Here is a 24,846-nt window from a genome sequence, read left to right on the forward strand (position 1 = left end):
TGCTCGACACCTCGTGCCCAGGAAGGAGCCACCTCGCCTGTAAGGAAGCGGCTCTCCCTTTCCTTTTCCCTGGTAACAAGCGCCCACAGCGTGACCCACAGGGGCCCTGAGGAGGCAGCGCCCAAAGAGCGATGAGGTCTCTCTAGAGAGGGGCGCATCAAGGTTTCCTCTCGTATTTGTGCCCTTAAAAACGACACTAGGCAGACGCTCGGTTCGATGCAAGGGCCAACGATAGGGAAACGTCTCTGTTTTCCTTATCAGTCTTAAGAGAATAGACAACCAGTGTGAAATCAGACCTGTCAGCCCTCATTGTTATCCCCAAAATGGCAGAAAGCTAGAAAAAAAATACCAGATGTACGATTTAGAATGTTTTTCAGAATATTGTTCTAAAAGGTCCAAATCCTAAATTATCTTTTACTATAGATAGTAGTCGTGTGGCCCATTTTATAGATGCAAAAACAGTGTCTGAAATAGAATTTGATAGTGCTGGACTTGAAATGAGGAGGATCTGGGTTCAAATCCTGTCTCAGGCACTTAATGACCATAAGGCCTCTTTTTTTCATCTTCAAAATGGTGATAGTAATAGCACCAATCTCACAGGGTGGGTGTGAACACGACCTATTGAGCTTGTGAGGATCAAAGGAGCTAGTGTAGATAAGTGATTGGAAAGCCTTAAAGGGGGTTAAGTAACAATATAGCAACATCCTGGGGCCAGTGCCTTACCTCAGCTGATCAGGGGGTGCCCTGAGGTACACAAAGCAGTAGCCCCCCCTAAAATCACACCCAGCCAAATCAGGAAACTTACTGAGCCCTCACACCCAAGTTTCACCATGTCCCAGACAGGAACAGAAGTCAAGAACCATGTAAATGGAAGGCATACAGATGGGCTCTGTGGGCTTTGTCTTGGCCCTTTGGCCAGTTACCGGTATGGGAACGTGATTGAGCCAAATTGTTGTAAGGTGTTGGTGTGGAGGAATATCTTCCTTTAAGGGACAGAAATGTCAGCAGTGGGTGAGGCGTGTGGGCTGACCCACGGGGGTCTCCTGGTCCTTCATCTGCCGCGTCTGAGTGAGGCATCAGACGGCGCCTGGCCTGAGCTACTGCCCCTCCCTTCTTTGGTCACGGTCTGTGGGATGGCATCGGAGTGCCCTTCAGTCCAGGACATGGCAAAAGGGACTTGTGTGAGTCCCAGGTTGAATTCAGTCTGCTCCAGTCTAGTACAGGAAGCTGCTGATAACATTATTTAGCACATTTTACCCCTATTCCCAAAGGATTTTAATCTACTTCCCAAAAGAAGGATTAACTACTCACACAAAGATTAGAGTACATTTTACTGAATAAAATTGGTGAAAGGTACAGCATTAGAAATGGGGAGCGAGAAGTCAGGGTCCTCCTAAGGATGTCTGGCTTAAGAATGGCTGAAACTCTTAACTACTGTAGGAGAAATGAAACCCCCCATATATTGGCTTGAATATTCGCAATCAGTGAGTCATCCCCAGCCCACAGTGAGTTCAGAAATCTGTTTCTCTCATCCAGTCTTCTGAATGGCTATTTCCCAGGTATACCCAAACAGTAGAAGATTTGCCCCTCAAATATTCTCATCTCACAGGCAGTCTTCATCTTGGCTTACCAGATTTGCTTCCTGTCATCTAACTGCAACTGTAGTAACTGCCATTCAGTTCCTTCATCGACTGTCCAGTCTTCTTTCAGACAAGAGTGGATTCCAAGGTCAAGTGTTGTCTTCCCTCGGGGGCCAAAATGCCAGTCCCCCCCCCTCTTCCCTTGCCTCATGTGTCCATCACTTTTCTGTTAAAGTAAGCAACCTTTATCATGGGACCTACCTGCCTTTGGGTTAAGTGCCCTAGGTAGTTCACCTCCATCTTTCCTTCTCCCTAGCACTGGAAAGGGCAGAAAATGAAGGGGGAAATACCAAACCCCTTCAGCTTCCTTCTGAAAGGCTGCTGCTGCCATGTGTTATATTTGGAAAAGGACAAAATGATCTTTGAGGTGGTGGGGTTTTTTTTTTTTTTTTTTTGCCTCATCTTTTTCCAGAACTTGAATTATTTTGTTTTAATGAGGATTTCTACCCTACCTACTTAAAAAAAGTTTTGGGGATGAGGGCTTAGATCTACGCCAGATTACCTATCAAAGGCTTCACCTCATCACGTCTTGACATTAACCTTGGCAGGCACAAAGGCTGCTTTTGATTTCTCCTCTGCAGTGTGCTCAGTCACAAGGCTGCACGCAGTTAGGGCTGTAACTCTAGCCAGCGTCTCTCCTTTCTGAGCACCTTCACATCCAGAGCAGCCAGACAGCTCCAATCTGGCCCATGTGGGGCACAGCTTCTTTCTTACTCTTAAAGTGGTTGGGTCAGAATCCTCCATACTATCCCCGAGTACAGTTTATTGATTTTTTTTTTAACCCTTACCTTCTTACCAGTTCTGTGTATTAGTCCCAAAACAGGAGACCAATAGGGGCAAGGCCTAGAGAGGGTCACACAGCTAGGAAGTATCTGAGATCAGATTTGAACCCACAACCTCCCATCTCTGGACCTGGCTCTTAATCCACTGAGCCACCTAGCTGCCCCAATCTTTTTGCTTTTTAAAAGCTTGTTTCACAGCTGCCCCGAAATTGCTGGTATAAATTGTAAGGACCTGCTTGATGTCCTCCTGCAAAGGCTGCCAAGTCTGTGATCTGCCCCACAGGGTCAAGTTCAGGCAATGATATCCAGCTCAGTCATTGCCCCTACCCAGCTGTCCCCACTATCCCACAGAGCACATTTGTGAGTTCAACTTCCTTTTTCCTCTGAACTCTTTCAGGTGCCTGAAGCGAGAGAGAGCTCGGCAGGCCCAAGGCCCAAGTTCTAGGGTTCTCAAATGGCTTTGAACAAAACCTTCAACCACATGGGGCTCCATACTTAACTTTGGCCCATTTTAGTATTGTGTTTGGAGATTATTGGGACCGGTCTTTGGAAGCCACATAATTAATTTCTGGGAGTAAATGACACTGATTACCAAATTTGTCCAGGAAAGAAAAAGCCACTGTAATAGGATTCTAAGTACTGAGAGAATGTAGTCAATACTCAAGGGTACGAGATGCAATATAGTGTGAGAAAATGAAAACAAGTGAGCATAATTTCCTTCTGACCTACACTTGACATCATATAGTTCCATAGTAGTACAAGGACTGATAAAATGGGGACTTGAAGTTAAATTGGACTTCCAGACACAACTACTGAGGCCAGAAAGATTGGAGCCTTCAGACCTTACTATTCCCTGATGGGAACCCTCCACTCCCATCCTAAACACAAGCACATACACACACACATTATAATCTTTGTCTTTGTTCTTGCTACTGTAAGAGGGAGATTTAGGTATTTTATAGATATATATTTAAAAGTGTGGCCTCCAGGAATCAACAATTCAGATTGATTCCATAATTAAAATAGACCCAAGTCAGCATCCAGTTTAAGGTAGTTTATTTACAATTAGGAAGGTAAAAGGTAGGTAAATAGAGAGAGGGAGAGGCCTGGACAGAGAGAGAGGCTTAAAAGACTAATTAAACTAGGTTACAAGCCACAAGACTTTAGAAATCAGAGAGGTAAAAGCCTACTTAAGGCAGAGTTTGGAAACACCAAGGTAGGCCAAAGAAGTTAGCCTAAGTTACCCACGTGAACATTCAGAGTAGAATCTGCCTGAGGTCTCAGCCGAGCACCTTCAGCACCAAGTCCAAAGCCGGAACTCCTGAATGCCTTCCACTCCTGAACTAACTTATGGATCTCCTTATAGGAGATCCGATTCTGCTAGTCTCTGTTTGATTTTTTTTTAATTGGGCACTGCTTGTTCTATTTATCCCATTGGGGAAGAACTCAGACCAAGAGGTAGAATTTACAGGAAGACAGATTTCTGCCCCAATTCAAGTAAGAATTTCCTAACTAGAGCTCTCCAAAAATAGAATGGACAGTCTTGGTAGACAGTAAGTTCCTGTCACTTGGGAGATAGGTTCAAGCAAAGGTTGGAAGATCATTCTTCAGGTATGATGTAGAGCAAAGGTGTCAAATTCAAAAAGAAACAGATTCCCGCCAGGCACATATTGACTTAGAAAACCACAGATTCACATTACCTATGTTACACTGTATTTTTACTTATTTTGTTAAACATTTTCCAATTTCATTTTTTAACCCTTCTTTCTTAGAATCAATACTATATAAGAAGAGCAGTAAGAAAAGCAGAAGAGCAGTAAGGACTAAGCAATGGGAGTTTAGTGACTTGTCTGACACCAGGTTTGAATCCAGCACCTCCTATCTCTAGGCCTGACTCTCAATCCACTGAGCCACTTAATTGCCCCTAATTACATTTTATTCTAGTTTGGCTACAGCAGTGATCTGACATCTCAGATGTAGAGAAAAGATTCAGGATTCGGATAAAAATGAACTCGGTGATCTCTAAAATCCTTCAGGTGCTAGCATTACAATCCTCAGATGCGCTACTCACTAGCTGTCAAACTTAGGACACAAACACCTCATTTCTCCAGCACTTCAGTGTCCTCAGCAATAAAATACAGCTTCGAGATTAGTTGAGTCCTAAAGGTGCCTCCTTCTGTCTGTAACATCCAGTGATCTTAGATGAAGAGGTGCTTATCAGCTTCATTTCCAATCTCTCATTTCCTCTTCCTGACTAGTGGGATAGAAAAATAAACAAACAGACAGATGAACGGACACATACATACACGTACATAATAGCAGTTACTAAGGCAGGATGCTAAATGGTGGGGGTACAAAGAAATAGACAAGCAGTTCCTACCCTCAGGAATTCCAATGAGGGAAGGCAACACTTGAAAAGGAAGTTGTAAGGGAAGGGTCTCCATGTGGTGGCATGTGGGGCCAGCAAGTACAGTGGAGGTTTGGCAGCTGGCAGCGCAAAATGAAAGTTCACCTATCAAAGTGGTATAAAATATGGCCTCTAGTCACGAGAGTGTCAACGTGTTTTCCTTTCTGTTACCAAATTGACCGTGTCTGGGATTTGCCCAGGCCATATGAATGACCTGAAAGCCAACCCAACACCTGTTTCTTGGGGAAGAAACAAGATGGTGGTGGCAACTTTTGAAAGCCCTATTGGTCAAATCTGGCTTCAGGCACTTCCTAGCTATGTGACCCAGGGCGAGTTATTTAACCCCTATTGTCTAGCCCTTACTGCTCTTCTGCCTTAGAATGAATATACAGTATAGAGAGAGAAAGGAAGAAAGAGTTCTTGGGTTCTAAGACAGAAGGTAAGGGTTTAAAGAAGAGAAAAAAGAAAGAAAGCCTTACTGGAAGATCCTTTATAACCTTCTTTACAGAGTCTTCTTCCTACTATTGGGTGTTCCTTGTCCCAGGGTTCATCAGACAGCAGTTCTCTTGCTTCTAACATAGAACTAGCATCTTATAGAAGAGAAAGGCCTCAAGGGTTCCTGAGCTTTGCCCCCTCTTTTGGACTGCCCTCATGACTTATTCATAGGATCACAGAATCTTAATTTTAGAGCTTAGAAGAGACCTAAAGGTCACCTAATCTTCCCTTCTCCCTGTATTTTGCAAATGAGGAAATAGGGGCACATGAAAAAAAATGTCCTTCACATTAGGAAAATGAAACTGAAGCATCTTCACAGTGTCATAGCTCATCATCCAGTGGACACAGAGACTGGTGGCAGTGACTCTCTGGCCTGAATACCAAAACAGGGACAAGGAGAGGAATGGGTTTTCTTTGAGACAATTGTAAGTTTTATTTAGGTGACAGAAGCAAATTATCAGGAGCAGCTGTTGGTTGAGCTCTTGGCTGCTGCTGTCATCTCATTTACTGGAGGCCTTGCTAACTAACTCATCAGCTAGTTACATGTTTATTTTCACCACCACTATGAATCACACACTGAGGGCTGATCCTTGAAGGGCACAGAAATAAGCCTTTGGTAAGCTTTACTGAAATCCGCCATGACTGGTTCCCTTCCCTGAATCCAGGATGATGCTGGCATATTCTACTTTATCTCCAATCCATCTCTGAAGAGATGTAGAGTTCCATATTCCTCCTTTGGCTCACAAAGAACCCCATAGTGCCTGCACTGAGATTATTCAGAAGCTCCAGGAGGATGCCTTCATCAAGTTTGGGTATGGGTTTTATTTGGAAGAAAAGGGCCAGATAGTGTCAAGGAGAGAAACTGGCAAGTCAGAGTCACCAGAGCATGCCACAGTAGAAAGAATGGTAGATTGGAAGTGGGGAGGCCCAAGTTCATGGTCATCATTAATCACTAGTTCATTTATGACCTTGAGCAAGTCACTTCCCTCTCCAGATCTATTGTTCCAGCTCTAAAACGGCAGACTGGAACAGATTGTTCTCTTCGAGAGCATCTCTGAGACTCAGAGAGCAGAGCCGGTCTAAAGGGGAAAAACTATGTGAGCAGAAATGAGACAGGGATATGGCAATGAGGAGTATGTGAATCATTGTGACATGCCAGAGAAAAACAGAGAGAGGATTTATTAATGATGAATTCACACTGACCAGGAAAGAAGATCCTCTTGCTAACACCAAGGCCCTTTATTAGGGGCTCACAGCAGAATGAAAATATCCTTATGGAAGATCCAGTTACCTTTGCTCATTCTTTCTTCACAAAGGAATTTTATAATCTTAATTGGGTTTCCCTATTCAAAAGGGAATATGCTGACCTGCTGACAGTGTTCTGGTCCATTTGGCAGTTATGGCTCGCATTTAAAATTTACACTCCAATTCTGCTGCGAATATCATTAGCAGGACTTATTCATGGGGCCTGATCCATCTTAGGTGAGCTGAAAAAATCAAATTCTGTGGTATGCAAGGCTGAGACTTAAAACCCAGCAGTGCAGCAACCTCTGGATTCCCTAAAGCACAGACATCTTCCACCTTGTTCTAAAGCATTCTGAACTCTCACTTATCTCAGTTTGTATCCCTAAAGGGGATTAATGGTGGCCAACTGCAGTGCTATATAGTTGGAAACATTGAAATACAGAGCATTTAACACTTCCAAGGCCACTCTGAAAGGCTGTCTAGTGATTCGAAGAGAAAGGATAGATTGCTCTCAACTACTGAATCCCCAGGAGTCACCACCAAAGATGCAGCTCAGAGCTATTTCTCCCCAAGTTCCCATGTATGTTTAATACCATTCTGCTTGAGCATAAAGTAGTAAGTGCAGTGGAAGTGGGAAAAACCTCTCACTATAATGGATTAGGTCCCTGCCCCCATTTTCTTCCTCAACCCTAGAAATAACATCTAGCTAGAAGAGGGAGGAGAGAGGTAAGAAGGAGAAGAGGGGGAAACCTAGGAGTTCTTACTTCATTTCCAGGCAGCTGTAACAGCCTCCCACGTTCTCTCCCCTGACTTCCAATCCTTGTTGTACACAGCTGCCAAAATCATTTTCCATTCAGACACCATTTTTGTCACCTCACTTCCTTGCTCTCTTGGCTCGACATGGTATTCAGGACACTTAATGATCTCTCTGCTCACCATGTCCCACTTTCAGTTCTCAGTGTCCTCACTCAGTTATTCCCCACTATGTAGGCTCCACAAAAGCTGAACCAATTGCCCTGACCAACTCCAAAAATTTCAAATTGCATCTCCTTCACAAAACTTTCCCAGATAGTCTCCTCCCTTCATCTAGGTCTATAAGAATTACACCTGCCTGAACTTCACAGTATTTTTTTCTTTCACAATTGTTCCTACTGGCATAGCAGTGAACTGGTCCAACCATTTTGGAAAGCACTTTGGAGCTATGCCCCAAAAACTATTAAATTCTGCATACCCTTAGATCCAGCCACAGTCCTAGTAAATCTTTCCCCCAAAGAGATAAAAAATGAGAAAAAAGACCCTCTGTATCTATAACAAGAGAGCAGCTCTTGTTATAGATACAGAGAATTGGAAACTAAAGGCATTTCCGTCAGTTGGGTTATATTATGTATACAAGTTATGGAATATGGATGTGGTGGAATACTATTGAGCTGCAAGAAATGAAGAGGTTGCTTTCAGAGAAACCTGAGAAGACTTGTATGAACAAATACAAAGTGAAATGAACAGAACCAGAACAATTTATACAATAAAAACAATATCATAAAGACAGTCAACTTTGTAAGACTTAGTAACTAATCAACATCACAACCAACCACAGTTCCAAAGATTGATGTTGAAACATACTATCCAAATAGAAAAATGATAGACTCGGTGCAGATTAGAGCCTTTTTTTTTCCTTTCTTTTTTTTTTTTTGGGTATGGCTAATGGAAGATTTGTTTTGTAGGATTATACATATTTGTAATGGGTTTTGTTTTGCTTGCCTTCTCAATGGGGAGAGTAGAGGAAGGTAGGGAAAAATTTAGAGTTGAAAATAAAATGTAATTACGTGTGTATGTACACACATAATTAATTTTGCTCTCATTTTGTACTTTTTTTTTTGTTTTTCCTAACTACTCATCATAGGAGTAGGAGGTTTATCTGTGTCTTTGATGGTTATAGCCTCTAGTATTGGGCTAGACACACATTAGGTTCTCAATAAATGCTTATAATGAGCTGGCTGTTCTCATTGGCAAACAAATGAAGATCATTAAGGTTAAGAATATCACTTGTACCCTTTAAGCCACCGGATGAGAATCTGGGGAGTTCTAGACAGTGTTCCATAAGGACATTTCTATATTCTTAAAGCCAAAACTACCAGATTATTGGGGGCAGCTGGATGGCTCAATGGATTGAGAGTCAGGCCTAGAGACAGGAGGTCCTAGGTTCAAATCTGGCCTCAGACACTTCCTAGCTGTGTGACCCTGGGCAAGTCACCTAACCCCCATTGCCTAGCCCTGTAGCAAATAAAATTAATATAGAAGGATATATAAAAGATATTAGGGTTTAAAAAAATAATTTAAAAAAAACAACTACCAGATTATAAACTCCAGAAGGCCAAGGACCATATCTTTACTTAATTTGCTATCTCCTTCAGCACAGGGTTTATTACATCTCAATTTTTATTGAATAAATAAATGATTGAAACAAACTGAAAAGCACCTTAAGGATTATCTAGTTCAAACTCCTATAATTCTGCAGATGAAGAAACTTGAAGGACAGGCTATTAATGGTGCCCCTAGGCCAATGGCAAAGTTCAGCTTGCAACTCTTCCTGTCATACCAGGTGACCTATGGATTATTAGAATATTTCTTTCTCTTGGCTTTATTTAGCCCCATAATAGTTAATGTAGATTGATAAGAATATGTGTACAGGGAGAGATCAGATGAAAAACAGGAACAGAGGAAGATGGGAGCAGGAACAGAAAAGATAGAAAGAAGGCCTTCCTGACCCCTGGTTTTATATTAACATTACCTTTGGTGCTTTCTGATGAAACTCATCCAATATTTACCAAAGAGGATTTCATTGCTGATTGATTCATAGCTTGAAACTGGCTCTTTTCCCCTCTGGGTTTGACTAGTCCTCAGTTCAGTAATTTGTGTGTGCATTGCTGTCTATGATAAGCAATGACAATGATATATAGGTTACTATAAAAGTGTGTGTGCATAATAAGTCTTTGAGATGTGGGGGCTGCAGAGAAGACTTCTCATCCCGCAGAGCAAGATTAGAAAAGAAGAAAATAGCTGGTACAAGGCTCCTATAAAGGCAGGGCAGGCAGAGGCAGGGGAGGGAATCAGTAGCAAGGAACAGGAACCTTGTTTTTATCTTGCCTAAAGAGTTTGAAAATATTATTTCCTTGGTAGTTTAAACCTGTAGTGATAGAGGTGAGCCCTTCTAAACATAATAAGGATTATTTTAATCCAAATTGTCCTTGCTTATAGCCAATAGATTGCTCTTTTTTGCCTGTTACTAAAAACAAAAAACTTCCACACATCTAATAGAAGAGAGGTCTTTTTCTGCTCGTTGCTTGGTTTATTTTTTAACTGGATTTTAAGCAAATAAGTCCTGCCCCCTCCCCTCTCCGTGGGAGATGCCTTTGAAGGAGATGGCCAAAGTATGAGGCATCATTTGGCAAATTATGGTAAACATCCCAACTTCATACTTCTCTCAACCATCATAGGAGAGTTGAGTCCAGGTTTCGGGCCAAGAAGGTCCACCCAAATAATCAGTGTTTAAATATTGGTGTAAAGCTTTGTAGCCAAGGGTTTGAACCCCTCACCTACACAAGTAAACAAAATAAAGGTTGTATCCCGAGAACTAGAATGAGGTAGTACTGGAGAAGAGGGAAATGAAGACGGGTACTTCTGAGTGCAGGATGCTGAGCTATCTCAACCCCACTTAGAAGGTCTCTAGGAGCCCTCCCAGGGAGTCTGCAACCTGGTGAGGCTGCGTAATTTAAACAAATAGCGGCACCAGCCTTAGAGAGAAAGGAGATAACTCTGGCTCTGCTGGTATGACTTTCCAAGCCAACAAATTGTAGGCAGTTCACTTACTTATTTTAGCCCTTTCAAGAAAAGTTATAATATAGATCAGTGATGGGCAAGCTATGGCCTGGTCTGGCCCTCTGAAATGTTCTATCCACCCCCTGCAGACATTATTCCTAATCTGATGAATACAATGAATAGGATACAATACAATGAAACTTGGAAAGAGTTGCCTTAGAAACAGACTGACAGAGGAGCATTTCCTTTCCTTTGGCCCCCTCTTTAAAAAGTTTGCCCATCACTGATCTAGAGATAGTTAGGGAGCATCCAGAAATCAGAGTCTACTTCCTGTATAATTCTGTCTATAAGGAAGAATTTGCAGTCAGGTACTTACTTTTTTTTTTTTAACCCTTTTCTTCCATCTTAGAACTTAAACTAAGTAGCTGTTCCAAGGCAGAATAGTAGTAAGGATTATGCAGTTAGGATTAAGTGACTTGCTCAGGATCACACAGTTAGGGCATGTCTAAGATCAGATTTGAACTCAGAGCCTCTATTCTCCAAGCCTGGCTCTATCTACTGAGCCATTTAGTTACCCCTCAGGCACCTACTTTTTGATGCCAATAAAAAATCAATCTCCCTGAGGGAATGTTTTTGGAACTTTTCCTTCTGGCTACCAAGAACCATAGTTAGGATCACATAAAGTTGGAAGAGATCTTAGAAGACATCTAATCCATTCCCCCTCACTTTTCAGATGAGAAAATGGAGGTCTGCTGGGAGTGGGGAAGGAGAAAGGGAGAAAGAACATGAATCATGTAACCATGGAAAAGTATTCTAAATCAATTAATTAAATAAAGTTTCTTTAAAAGAAAGAAAATGGAGGTCTTGAGAAATGAGAGTTGTCCATAGTCATAAAGTTTCAATAAATATATATTAATTGTTCAGTTAATGATATGACCATTCTGGAGAACAAAATGGAACCATGACCGAATAGCCATAAAACTCTATATACCCTTTGACCCAGTAATACTACTCCTGAGTCTGCTTCCCAATGAGATCAGAGATAAGGGGAAAGATAGGAGATATGCCTACTTGTCTAAAAATATTTTTAGTAACTTTTTGTATTGGCAAAGAATTGGATACGTAGAGGTTGTCTATCAATTGGGGAACAAGTTGTGGTATATGGTTGTAATGGAATACTGTCTCACCTTAAAAAATGACTAACAGGATGAGTTCAGAAAAACCTGAAAAGACGTATAGGAACTGATACAAAGTGAAGAGAGCAGAACCAGGAGAACAATGTATACAGTAGCAGAGATAATAATGTGCTTGATCTACTGTGAAGGACTAAACTAGTGATTCCCAAAGTGGGCGCCACCACCCCCTGGCGGGTGCTGCAGCAATCCAGGGGGGCAGTGATGGCCACAGGTGCATTTATCTTTCCTATTAATTGCTATTAAATTTTTTTTTAATTAATTTCCAGGGGGCTAAGTAATGTTTTTTCTGGAAAGGGGGCGGTAGGCCAAAAAAGTTTGGGAACCACTGCTCTAGACTATTATCAACAAAACAAGGTTCCAAGATAATTCCAAAAGAACCATGATAACAAATGCTATCCACAGCCAAAGAAGGAGCTGTTGGAATCTGATTGCCATCTTACATTTTATTTATTTCATGAGTTTTTTATCGTATGTGTGATATGTGTCTTCTGTCACAGCATGATAATATAGAAACATGTATTGTATGAAAGCATGGGTATAACCTATATCAGACTTATCTACTACCTCAGGGAGTGGAGGGGAGAGAAGGAGGGAGAGAATATGAATTGCAAAATGTCAGAAAAAAATTTTCAAAAATTGTTTCTAAGACACTTCCCAGCTGTGTGACCCTGGGCAAGACACTTGACCCCCATTGCCTACCCTTACCACTCTTCTGCCTTGTAGCCAATACACAGTATTGACTCTAAGACAGAAGGTAAGGGTTTAAATTTTTTTTAATTGTTTCTACATGTAACTGAAAAAAAAAAAGAAAGTTTAAAAATTGAATCATTTGGTTGAATTGTTCAGTGGCACATAGGTAAATAAATATCAGAGCTAGGATTGGAACGGAAGTCCTTTGGTTCCAAATTTAGCACAGGATTTTGACCAGTTGCTGAACTACATTAATACAATGTCACTTTTTTCTCTTTTAGTGACCATGCAACAGGTGGCCAAGACAGTGGCTAAAGTGGAACTCTCAGACCATGTGTGTGATGTGGTGTTTGCCCTCTTTGACTGTGATGGTGAGTAGAGTCCTTTGGCTTTAGTGGGAAAAGCATCTCCTAATGATGGGACAGCTTACACTGTGTATAAGGTAACGTTGCAGATAGCTGTTAAACTCAGCTGGCCCCGTACCACTTCCACCACCCTCCTCCCCTCGTCACAAAGTTAGAGCCATCCGTAGTAAAGATCTCAAGAAATCCCAGCCTCGTGGCCAGGGTTTTCAACCCTGATTTTATTTGCTTATAATCTTTCTGGCCCCAAGCTAAATTTTCTTACTCTAAGCACCTTGTGATTCAAAGCAGAAACATGGAAGGCAGCTTGCCACTCACTAAGATTAGGAGCTCACAGGAATTTGGGGGTTTCTAGGGGAGAGGCTAAATTCTAAGTTATCAGTAGATGACTAGTTTGATTCAGTAGAACGATTCACAGGAGCCTCCATTTCCATGGACTTCAAAGAGTCTCTACATTTTCCCTAGCGATCCCCAGGCTTATCCATTCGTGGCTCTCCCTCTGGGATTATCTCTTAATTTATCCTTTCCATATCTTGCTTAAACATAGTTGTTTGCATGTTCTCTCTCTCTTTAGACTATGAGCTATTTTTTGTTGGGGGGGTTTTAAGCCCTCACCTTCCATCTTAGAATCAATACTATGTATTGGTTCGAAGGCAGAAGAGCAGGAAGGGCTAGGCAGTGAGGATTAAGTGACTTGCCCAGGGTCACACAGCTAAGAAGTATCTGAGGTCAGATTTGAACCCAAGACCTCCTGTCTCTAGGCCTGACTCAGTCCACTGAGCTACCCAGCTGCCCTCTAAGAGTATGAGCTGTTTGAGAGCAAGAACTGTATTTTTCCTTTCTTTGTATGCCCAGCACTTAGCACAATGCCCAGCACCAATGCTTGGTGACTGATTACATATCACATTCAGTTTTCCTGTCCCCAGAATGGTCTTATATCTATGGACATGAGACTCTCTGCTTTCTACTCCACTGTAGTGTTATCAGTATGTGCTTACCAACATCAGTTTGGTTTCAGCGTGGATCTGTTGTCATGACTAGTAAAATTCTTCATTTTTCTTGGTTCTTCTGCCTTGGTTGAGTTTACATTGAGAGCTGAGAAGGACTGAAGTCATGATGTTTGCTTCTGAACCAAGACTTCACTTCTGGGGAGGAACTAGGGAAAATGTGACCTGCATCTCCCTCCTTCTTGGCATGGGAGCGCCATATTTGATAACATGGAAGATATGCCAGGGTTTTAGCAGGATCTCTAGAATGAGACTTTGTGGGAAGACGTGACCCGTTTAGCAGCAGAACCCACCTCTTACTATTAGAGCAGATTCTGGTAATAGAAGGATAACCATAAATCTGACTTCTTGGGTGGAGGGGAAAAACTCGGATTGAACGAAGGCTCACAAAACTGAATCTGAGATGCAAAATAAAGCCAGTATCAGAGGTGGTTGGCCGTTCCCAAGAGCTCTTGACCTGTGTGCTGTATGGCTTAGGGCAGTGATGGGCAACCTTTTGAGCTTGATGTGTCAAAATTTGCCAAAAAAACGAGCATAACTCAGGTGGTGTCACTTTGAGAAAAAAGCCATAATTTCACAATATTTATAGTTTAAATAACAAAAATGTATAATTATAATACATAACTATATTTAACAAACCAAAATAGGTAAATTAATATCTATAGTGCACAGAGTGTCTACATGACACTACAGCAAATGTTTCATCCTCGGCGTGCAGCCCCAGACTGTCATCAAAAATGGGTGTCAGAGGTTTGCCATCTCCGGTTCAGGGGATGCAGGCGGTCCATAGAGACCAATCGGAGACCTTCAAAGCAGAGTTCTTATTTACAGTGAACTTCGGCGGATCCTCTGTGGTTGTGGATGTCATTTCTCTTTGAATCTGAAGTCCAAGAATGAATTCAGGGCTGTGGAAGTCTTGCCCTGACCCAGAAAAGCAAATCAAATTCCTGTCACGTACTAGGGCTTCCCTGCACACATCCTGGGGTTGGTGTCACCCTAAACCATGGCGGAATGTGTTCCAGAGGATTAGCACATGGACAGGGATGCTGGCTTCACTTTGAAGTCTGAGCTCCAGACCAAAAGGGCACAGCAAAAATACTGCAGCTGTTGAATGAAGGTCCAGAACCTTCTGCCCAAGAAGCCCAGCCCTTACCGAGTATAATCCTTGTGGTTTGGGTATTTCTGTGGTAAAAAATATCCATCGCCCTATTCACAGAGAAATCAGTAGCCCCTCCAGGGTTGCTGCTGCTGGGCTTACTGATTTCTGAGTTTCCTTCTCCCATCCTTTCCTTTTTTTTCCCCAGCCCTCCCCTTCCATGTTAGAATTGTAATGGAGGATTATTAAGAATGTAATCTAAATGGTTTTGTGGGTTCACACTGGGGTGAAGGAGAGACAGGAATGTCTGATGGTCTGGACCAAACAGGATAGGAAGACCAGGGTTTACTGCCAAGCTGTTAACTGTCACAAGAATGGCAGTTTGGCCCACAGTCACTCAGCTCACCTAGGTTAGAGCCTATGGAACCAGCAGGCAACAGGTAAAAGTTGTAACAGTTTTAATTGAATAAACAAATAGACAAGGATGGGTATTAGGGATTCTACTTTTAACAACTAAGGACAAACCACAGGGGACAGGAAAGGACTTGACTACACTATTCTATTGACCTAAGTCAGGCAGGGCCCAAAGGAAGCAGCACTGAAGTCACAGGGAGGCTCCTCCAAACCTGGTTCCAGCCAGGTATGGTCAGCTCAGCTAAAGGGCCTGAGGATGGCTTTCAGTTGGGATCTCAAGGATGGTCTCAGGATGCCAGGAGCCAACTCCACCAGGACAGGTGATCCCAGGTACCCAGGCAGGGGGAGAGTTTGCCATGCTGTACACCAGATCACAAACCACTTCCCCACTTGGTGCTGCTCTGCAGGTCTGATGTCCACTGCTGAAAGCCTCCACCTCTCTCAGGATCTCAGGGAATCTGGATGCAGTTTTTCCTAACTCTGAGTTCTCCCAGGGTTAGCAACAGTTATGTCCCAACCACTATGGAGTCTCCCCAAGTCCAAACCCCACTTCCTGCTTCTTCATTCCTTCTTGGAATCCTCCAGCCCTTCCTGCTAGGTCCAACACTAATACTAAATTAATAACTAAATAACCCTCACAACGGAATATACTGTGTGTTGGTTCTAAGGCCGAAGGGCAGTAAGGGCTGGGGATTGGGCGTTAAGTGACTTGCTCAGGGTCACACAGCTGGGAAGCGTCTGAGGCCAGATTTGAACCCTGGATCCCCCGTCTCTAGGCCTGGCTCTCCATCCACTGACCTGCCTGGCTGCCCCCATCCCCCTTTCTGCCGGGGTCAGCCCCACCTCTGCTAGGACAGTCACAGAGTCATATGGCAGCCCCCTGGCAGGTGCTGTGTCCATGTCCAGAGGGGCCTGGCGGTATGAGTGGGAGATCGGCCGGGCTCTCCCTCCACAAGGAGGAGGCTTGTCGTGCTGCTGCTCCTGAAGGCCTTTTGGGAGCCAGCTTTGTCCCGCCCGTTTCATCTCTGACGGCATTTTGTCCATCTGTCAAACGGGAGGGTGAGATGAGATGATCTCAAGGCTCCTTGGGCCAAAACTAGGACTCTGAAGTATAAACTCAAAGAACCCCACAAGGGCCTGCCGGGTTCTCTGGTTTGAGCACACTTACTTGACAGATTGGGGAAAACGAAGCTCCGTGTTAAATAGGTTGGGGAGGAAGGGGCAGCTGGGTAGCTCAGTGGATTGAGAGCCAGGCCTAGAGACGGGAGGTCCTGGGTTCAAATCTGGCCTCAGCCACTTCCCAGCTGTGTGACCCTGGGCAAGTCACTTGACCCCCATTGCCCACCCTTACCACTCTTCCACCTAGGAGCCAAAACACAGAAGTTGAGGGTTAAAATGAATGAATGAATGAATGAATGAATGAATGAATGAATGAATAGGTTGGGGAATCACTGACACTCCGAGGTCGATGCTGGCTTCCAGTGTCCATTGCAGGAACAGAAAGGACAGCCTTGCCTGGTGTTTCTGGGGGCCCCCACGGCGGCCTGAGATTTCCTGCTCCAGGAACCCCCGTAACCCCAGTGTGTTTCTCTTTGTCTGCAGGCAATGGGGAGCTGAGCAACAAGGAGTTCGTTTCCATCATGAAGCAGCGGCTCATGCGAGGCCTGGAGAAGCCCAAAGACATGGGCTTCACCCGCCTCATGAGGGCCATGTGGAAGTGTGCTCAGGACACGGCCTGGGACTTCGCTTTTCCCAAATAGTGACCCAAAGCGCCCGTCGGGCCGAGACTGCCCCAGCAGCCCGGGCGCCCCCTGGCGAGACCGATGGCCGAGGCCGCCGAGCCCCAAACTCCGGGCCAGCCCGGGGCCCCTCAGAGGGCAGGACCCATCGCCTCTGCCGGCCCCCTTCCCCGCTTTTCCCAGGGCTTAGTCACAGCAGGAGTCTCCTTGCTGCCTCCTTCACAGTCTGCCTTCTCTCTGCGTCCCGTAACCAAGGCTGATGGACGTAGCGCGTGGAGGGCCCCGGAGGAGGCAGTCGGTCCTCTCTTCCTTCTCGCGCTGCTCTTACCCTAACCATATTTTTAAAGAAAGTGATTTGCTTTTCTCCCTCACTTTTTTTTTTTTAAAGAAAATTCCCTATTGGAGAAAACTGAGCAGCAGCGCAGTCTTCCACGGTGTGGGGTCAGCAAGGAAACTTGGTCACCGTGGAAGGCTTTGGCCAGGGGAAGGACGTGTTTACGCTCTGGGCCGGCCCTCCAGCCTGCTCCAGCGACCCCGAGCGCCTGGTTTGTCCCCAAGAAGGACGGGAGAGGGTCGCGCTTCCCTCCTGGGCTCCTCTGGAAGAAGCCCAATGAAGCTCGACTTCATGAGCAGAATTAGTCGCTGCCTTCTTTGTGTCGTGCCCTCTCTGGTGACTCCTCCCGGGGGCCGCGCTTCCACGCAGCAGAGGCCTAGATCGGAGCCTGTATCTGTCCTCAGTCTCAAACACGTATAAAATATCACTTTAATTAAACCCGTTTGCAATGAATTCTGCGAGACTTTTGTTGCCGCCTTTATCCCACCCTGCGTCGCCGGGCTTGGGCCCCTGCGGGGGACGGGCTCAACATCTCCGTGAGCAGAGGGGAGAGCGAGCTGCCCTTCAGAGCACGGTCAGAGGAAGGGGCAGGGGGCAGGGGACGTAGGGCAGTCCTTCTGGGAGCCCAGGCCTGGACACAGCCCGGCCCCCGGCTACGTGACCAAAGCCAGAGCCCTCACCCCTTGGGGATCTTTAGATCAATTCCAGGAGGGTCAGTGAACTTAGGTGGGGAAAAAACATCTTTGTTTCTCTCGCACTAGAATTAATCATTTCCCTCAGTGACTTAGAAACGTGATTCCTCAAACTACCAAAGAGGGCCATGACCCAAAAAAGGCTGAGGATCTCTGCCATAGATAAATCATTTCACCTCCAGGCCTCTGTTTCCTTGTTTGCAAAAGGAGACGATTGGACTAGATTTGCCCGTGAGAGCAATGCCTTCTAGCTTCACAGTGCTGTGATTCTGTGATCAGTCGGGATTCCTTCAGCTTCCATAGAACCTCAGCTAATTCAATGCTAGTGGCCATGTGTGATGGTCTGCGTATCTCTGATCTAAAAGTATGCTACGTAAGACCATTGTCACGGCTCACTGAGAGAGCATCTGCGGGCAGTGAGCTCTTACTACCAAAAAGAGAATAAAGTCTCTGAAGATATCAGCAGTTACACAAGGAAAGCCTGCCAGCATCAACATTTTCCTTAAGATAGTTCGAAAATCTCAGTTCTGGCATCCTATCTTGGGGCATATGCCACAGTTGTCAGATCCGTCTTTTTCCTGAGGTCACCAGACTTCCCAAACCTGCCCTTTCTTGCTTCCTCCCCGCTAAAATATTGCACCTTCACCCATCTGAAGCAGCCTTGGGCCAAGGTAGACTCCCTCTCCCTTAGGGTGGCCATGAGACAAGAGGGAGCTTCCCCTAAGTTTCAGGACTTCTACTTGTCCCCAGTCTTTCTTCCCTGGCCCATCTCCTGGAGAATATTCAGACAATAGTCCTGGAACAGGCTCCTTGGAGAGCAGGAGAGACAAAAGACAAATGAGAACACTTGTTAGGCTGGGTCCTTTGGAACCTGGAAACCCAAGAATGGGGCTTATTAGAGGACTATCAAGTAACTGCCTCTGAATCATTCATAGGCCATTTTAAGAAATGGGCGAAGTACCCGACTCTCTAAGATTTACTTTCTCATCCCTTACCAGTGCTCTTATTCATTAGAAAACCAGAGAAGGTCTTGTCACTCAGCAAACCTCTGTCCTGGGTTTCTAGTCTGTCATCTTTCCTATGCAGCCAAAATGTCCCTAGTCTGTGCTCTCAGTCATCCTAACTCTGGGGGTAGAGAAGATAATGGCATTAAGACAACAGATCGCCCTCCTTGGTTTACCACATGAGGGAAAGGAATTGGGTGTTAGACCAAAGATGAGAAGGCAAGAAGAACCTTCAGTTCATTCTGCTAGGGGACCAAGGCCACCATGTGGCCACCGCATCATACATTCTATTTCCTAGCATTCATGCCCTGGAAGAAAGTCCAAAAGTCAATGAGAAAGGGTAAGAGGACAAATCTAAAGGCAGAACCTCTTTAGTCTGGAAGGATGAAAGCTGAAATCAGATCATGGGGATCACAGATGTAGAAGGGACCTTGATATCATCTAGTCCTAGCCCCTCCGTTTACGTAAAACTAAAGAAACTGAAGCCCACCCAGGGAGATTGTTTATGACTGGTCCTTGGTAATAAAGTAAAAATAGTATCACTGTTTCTCTACAAATTCAGTTGTTGTTCAGTCATGTTCAACTCTACATGACCCCATTTGGGGTTTTCTTGGCAAAGATACTGTGCTGGTTTGCCATTTCCTTTTCTTGCTCATTTTACAGATGAGGAAACTGAGGCATATGGGGTTAAGTGACTTGCCCAGGGACACACAGCTAATAAGTGTCTGAAGCCAGATTTGAACTCGGGTCTTCCTGACTCCAGATCCAGCACTCTGTCCACTGTGCCACCTAGATACTCACCATATCAAATTACCAAAGAGTTACTTTAGAATTAGATAAAATGGTTCATTTGGAGAAATATCAAGAGATAGGGAATGGAAGGAGTAGAGCTTGGTTCCACCAATTCCCAAACTATACTATAAAGCAGCATTCAAAACTATTGTGTGCCAAACCTAGGATTCAAGAGGACCTGGGTTCAGATTTGAGCTCAGACTTCCTAACTTTATGACCCTGGGCAAGTCACTTAACCCTGTTTGCCTGGCCCTTGCTACCCTTCTGTCTTAGAATTGATCCTAAGATTGAAGATAAGGGTTTAAAAAATAAAAATATATGCTACAAAATTTTAAACATTAAAAAGTGGAATAGACAACAAAAAGTTTGAAATAATGCCCACTGATCTCGGGTTCAAAACCTACTCCTTCAGTCAAGAGCAGTTATTAAGTGCCTACGTTGTGCCAGGCCCTGTGTCGAGGGGCTGTGATACAGAGACATAAACAGATCCTTCTTGCAAAGCACATTCCATGGGGGAAATGGCATACACAAAAAAGTACATATAATATGTACAAAGTAATATGGCTTGGGAGGCAGCATGACTAATAGCTATGAGATCTAGAAAGACTTCATGTAGGAGATGGCGATCAAATTGAACCTTGAAGGAAGGCGATAGGAATTCTAATTGGTGATAAACTCAAAAAACAAACTACTGAGGAAAGGACCCTTTATTGAACCAGAACTTTGGGGGGAAACAGAAAAAGGACCCGTAAAAAAACAGTTATTTAGATCAACAACGATCACCTTATAGCACGACAAATTCCAGATTTAAAAATTATCAAAATACATGTCACTATTTTTAAAATTGGAGAATGTTACATATTTTACACTTATGGATGGAGAAAAATGCATATCCTGGCAAGGAATAGAAAAGATTATATAAGGCAAAATAGACAAAACTTTAACACTTTTTCATAAATAAAATTAATAGGGCTAGAATCAAAAGATATGGATTGAAATAGAAAAAAACATATTCATTACTGATAAAAGTGCACCCCAAAACTATAGAACATGGATACAAGTGTGTGTTTGACCCCTTCCACCAGAAGGGGTCAAAAGAGATGGGAGAAGCAATTTTCATAACACAAAATAGAGTCTATTATTAACTACTCAAAAATATCATTGTTCAATATCATTGCTAATTAGAGAAGTGCAAATTAAAGCTATCCTGAGAATATCACCTCATGCCCATAAAGCTAGCAAAAGTGCTAAAAGATGGCAAAATCGGTTGGAGAATCTGTGGGAAAACAGGCACAATAATTCACTGCTGGTAGAGCTGTAAATTGGTTTAGCTGTTCTGGAAAAGAAATTGGGATTATGAAAGAAAAAATGACTAAATTATTCATACTCTTAGACCTAGAGACTCCATTCCTAGGACTACAGCCCAAGGAGATTACTGGCAGCAAGAAAAGACCAGAAATGTTCGTTGCAGTTTTATTTATGATAACAAAAAAGCTGACAATAATATATCCCCAATATGTAAGGACCAGCTGAACAAATTAAGGTATAGGAACATAATGGATTGTTGCTATGCTATAAAGAAAAATGAAATGGAAGAAAACGGGGCCAAGAAAACAAATTATAACAAACAAAGCTTCAAGAGAAGCAAGGAAATTGTGGTCAAATACGATGCCAGAATTGAATCCCATGATGCCAGAGTTAAAGAACACAAACATCCTTCATGTTAACCATCAGTAAACTTTTAGGAGGGAGGCATTTTGCAAGGAAGTTTATTTCAATATTTGTTGGAAATCTGTGGCAGAACAATTTTTTTAAATAAAAGGCTAAGGATAGGGGAAGACTGAATTCTACAGGACCAAGAAAAAAAAAAGATGGGATTGTGCACCAAATCCTGACAGGCCAAACATTTATTCGATAAATATTGGGCATCTGTCACATGTAAGGTAGAATGCAGAACACCTTGGAGTTTACAAGGAATGAAAAAATAAGCTTCCTAATGAATAGTTCTGTGCTCCCCTGATCAAAAACTCTCTAGCCTAGCATGCGCTCCATAGCTCCCTCTCTTTCTTTTTTTTTAAAAACCCCTAGCTTCCTCTTTAGAATCAACACCGTATACTGGTTCCAAGGCAGTTGAGTGATAAGGGCTAGGCAATGGGGGTTAAGTGACTTGCCTAGGGTCTTACAGCTAGGGTTAAATTTGAACCCAGGACTCCCATCTCAAGGCCTGGCACTCAATACACTGGGCACCTCGCTACCCCCAAAACATAACTTCTTAATTATGCAGACTTTTGTCTCAGAGCCCCACCTCTGGTCCAAGTTTAGTCGAGAGATTCTCAAAATCATTCCTTTGATTCATGTCTTAATTTATGAGGGTTTCACCAGGTACATCAGAATATAGCTCATGTATTGTTCCTACTACAAAGGGAAGAGGGCTATCGCCTCCCATGCAAACACTCAGGCTCACAATATACCTCAGAAGATAGTTTGTGTATTGGTCCCCACAGAAAAAGGCAAAAAGGGTCCTCATCTACATAGAAGAGTCTTTCCTTCATCTGAAAAAACAGATGGTGCAGGCTTCATATTCAGGGAACTTCTATGAATCTATAACCCTTCTCTCCTCTCTTAGCTTATCATCTCACAAATCCATGTGAACTGTCTCTTAATCCAATCTAAGTCATTTATCAAACGCCCACGTTTCAGACATTGTACTTGACACTGAGGATACAAAAATTAAATGAGAAGCAGCCCTGGACTTTAAGGAGTTTTCTGGATAAAATATAGGGCAACCAGAAAGCAGGAAAACTAGTTAAAATCCTACCTTGGGCACTTAGCAGGTGTATGGCCCTGGGCAGTCATTTGACCTCTGTTTGCCTCCTTTCCTCCTCTACAAAATGGGAATAATATAGCCCTTCCTTCACCAAGTTGCTGGAAGAGCAAATAAGATAATACATGTAAAGCACTTTGCAAACCTTGAAGCCTTCTATAAATGCTAACTCATTATTACTGTTGTTTATAAGGATATATGGAGATAGGGACTAGACTCATATGGTTCACTGGTATAGAGAACATTCTAGAGAGTAAACTCCCTCCCAATGCAGGTCATCACTTTCTCTAAAGTTGTCCTGAGAGTTCCAGTGACCTGCCAGGCTTTCCTAGCGAGCTGAGGCCAGAGGCAGAGCTTAACCTGGGGGCTTCCTGGCTCTCAGGCCAGATCTCTCCCCTCAGCCACTCACTTCTCTCTCATTTCAGCCAATATCTGTATGCCATTTACCTGTAGGATTCACATTAAGATGGGATGCATAGAAAAAAGGCTAAAAAATAGTTCCTTCAATAATGAACTAGAGGAATTCCATGTGAACTGGAAAGACCTCCAGGAATTGATGCAGAGTGAAAGGAGCAGAACCAGGAGAACCTTATACACAGAGACTGATACACTGTGGCACAATAGAATGTAATGGACTTTTCTACCAGCAGCAATGCAATGATCCAGGACAATTTAGAGGAACTTATGAGAAAAAACGCTGTCCACATCCAGAGAAAGAACTGTGGGAGAAGAAATCAAGAAGAAAAACATATGATAGATCATGTAGTTCAATATGGATATGATTAGGGTTGTATGTTAAAAGATCACTACTGCAAATATGAATAACATGGAAGTTGGTTTTGAACAATGATACATGGATAACCCAGTGGAACTGCTTGTCAGCTCTGGGAGTAGGGAAGGAACGAGGGGGGAGAGGGGAGGGATCATGAATCATGTAACCATGGAAAAATATTCTAAATTAAAAATAAGTTTAAAAAATAGTTCCTTCTTGTGAATGATTGACAATATAGTTGGGGGATAGCTGAGAAAATTAAATTTAAAAGCATTTCCCCCAGAGAAAACAAGATAGGCCAGAGAGGAAATGACACTTGATCTGAGCTTCAAAGGAAACCAGGTAGAGATTCCAAAAGACTAAAGGGAGGGAAAAGGAATGCATGAACTCCAGGCATGAGGAGCAGCCTGGGCAAAAGCTCCAAGAGAAGAGATGGCCTGTATGGCCTGGGGAACATCAAGTGGGCCAGTCTATATATAGAGCTCACAAAGGACAGGAATATGACACAAACTGAAAAGGTAGGCTGAAGCCAGGTAAGACAAGCTCTGGGAAGTCAAGTCTAAGACTGGCCTAAGCCAATCAGTCATTTAGTTCCAAATTCTCTCCCTATCTTCACCCCCTCCCTCACCTATTGAGACGACCAGCCATAAGATATCCATTATACAGGATGAGTCATGTCAAGCATAGTTCCATATAAACCACGTTGCAAAAGAAACAAAAAAGTGAAAAAAATATGCTTCAATCAATCAGTCGTCTTTACTGTGGTGTCAATGGGTCAGTCAGGACCCACGGACAGTACTCATTCGTGGATCATCTAAGAAACCTCATTAACACCAGAGAAAAGGCTTCAGTTCTGGGTCAGCAAGGATGCTTGCATCTTCTATAATATATTTTTAACTTTGAGTTCATGGTCACCAGAAACATCTGTGGATAGATTTCAGGAGTCTATGAACTCGGATGGGGATGACATCTTTATTCCAATATAATCAGTTTCCTTTGTAATCCCACATGAAACATGATTCTGAGGCATCCACAGACCTCTTTAGACCACCAAAAGGGTGTATAATGCAAAAGAAAAGATTAAGAATCTCTTCTATAGAAAAACATCTTCATTGTCAGATCCTTCACCATGTTCCTTCTGATCATACCTCTTATACAAAGCAGCACATGTCAAGTGCCTGAGAAATAATACAGACAAGTGCCACTGGATATGGGGAAAGGGAAAAGTCACAATATGTTAGGATGAGCAAGAAAAGCTTCACGGGAGGGCAGCTAGGTTGTTCAATGGATGGAGAACCAGACCTAGAGACAGGAGGTCCTGCATTCAAATCTAGCCTCGAACTCTTCCTAACTGTGTGACCCTGGGTGATTCACTTAATCTGCATTGCCTAGCCCTTTCTGCTCTTCTGCCTCAGGACCAATACTTAGCCTTGAATCTAAGACAGAAGGGGAGGGAAGGAATGAAGGAAGGAGAGAAGGAAGGAAGGGAGAAAGGAACAAAGGAAGGGAGAGAGGGAGGAGGAAGGAAGAGAAAGAAAA

The 24,846-nt window shown here is 43.4% G+C and overlaps 1 protein-coding gene across 2 annotated transcripts in view; it reads left to right on the forward strand.

The window, feature by feature from the left end:
* MICU1 (mitochondrial calcium uptake 1) overlaps positions 1-17,676 on the forward strand; it is a 240,744-nt gene extending 223,068 nt beyond the window's left edge. For both annotated transcript variants that reach the window (XM_044659090.1, XM_044659089.1), the window contains 2 exons: positions 12,553-12,642; positions 16,753-17,676. In XM_044659090.1, the coding sequence (XP_044515025.1) occupies positions 12,553-12,642; positions 16,753-16,910 (248 nt within the window). In that variant the 3' untranslated portion in view covers positions 16,911-17,676. The remainder of the gene's footprint in view (positions 1-12,552; positions 12,643-16,752) is intronic.
* The last annotated feature ends 7,170 nt before the right edge of the window (positions 17,677-24,846 follow it).

The sequence above is a fragment of the Gracilinanus agilis genome, chromosome 2 (genome assembly GCF_016433145.1).
Source record: "Gracilinanus agilis isolate LMUSP501 chromosome 2, AgileGrace, whole genome shotgun sequence".
In the NCBI taxonomy this organism is placed as follows: Eukaryota; Metazoa; Chordata; class Mammalia; order Didelphimorphia; family Didelphidae; genus Gracilinanus; species Gracilinanus agilis.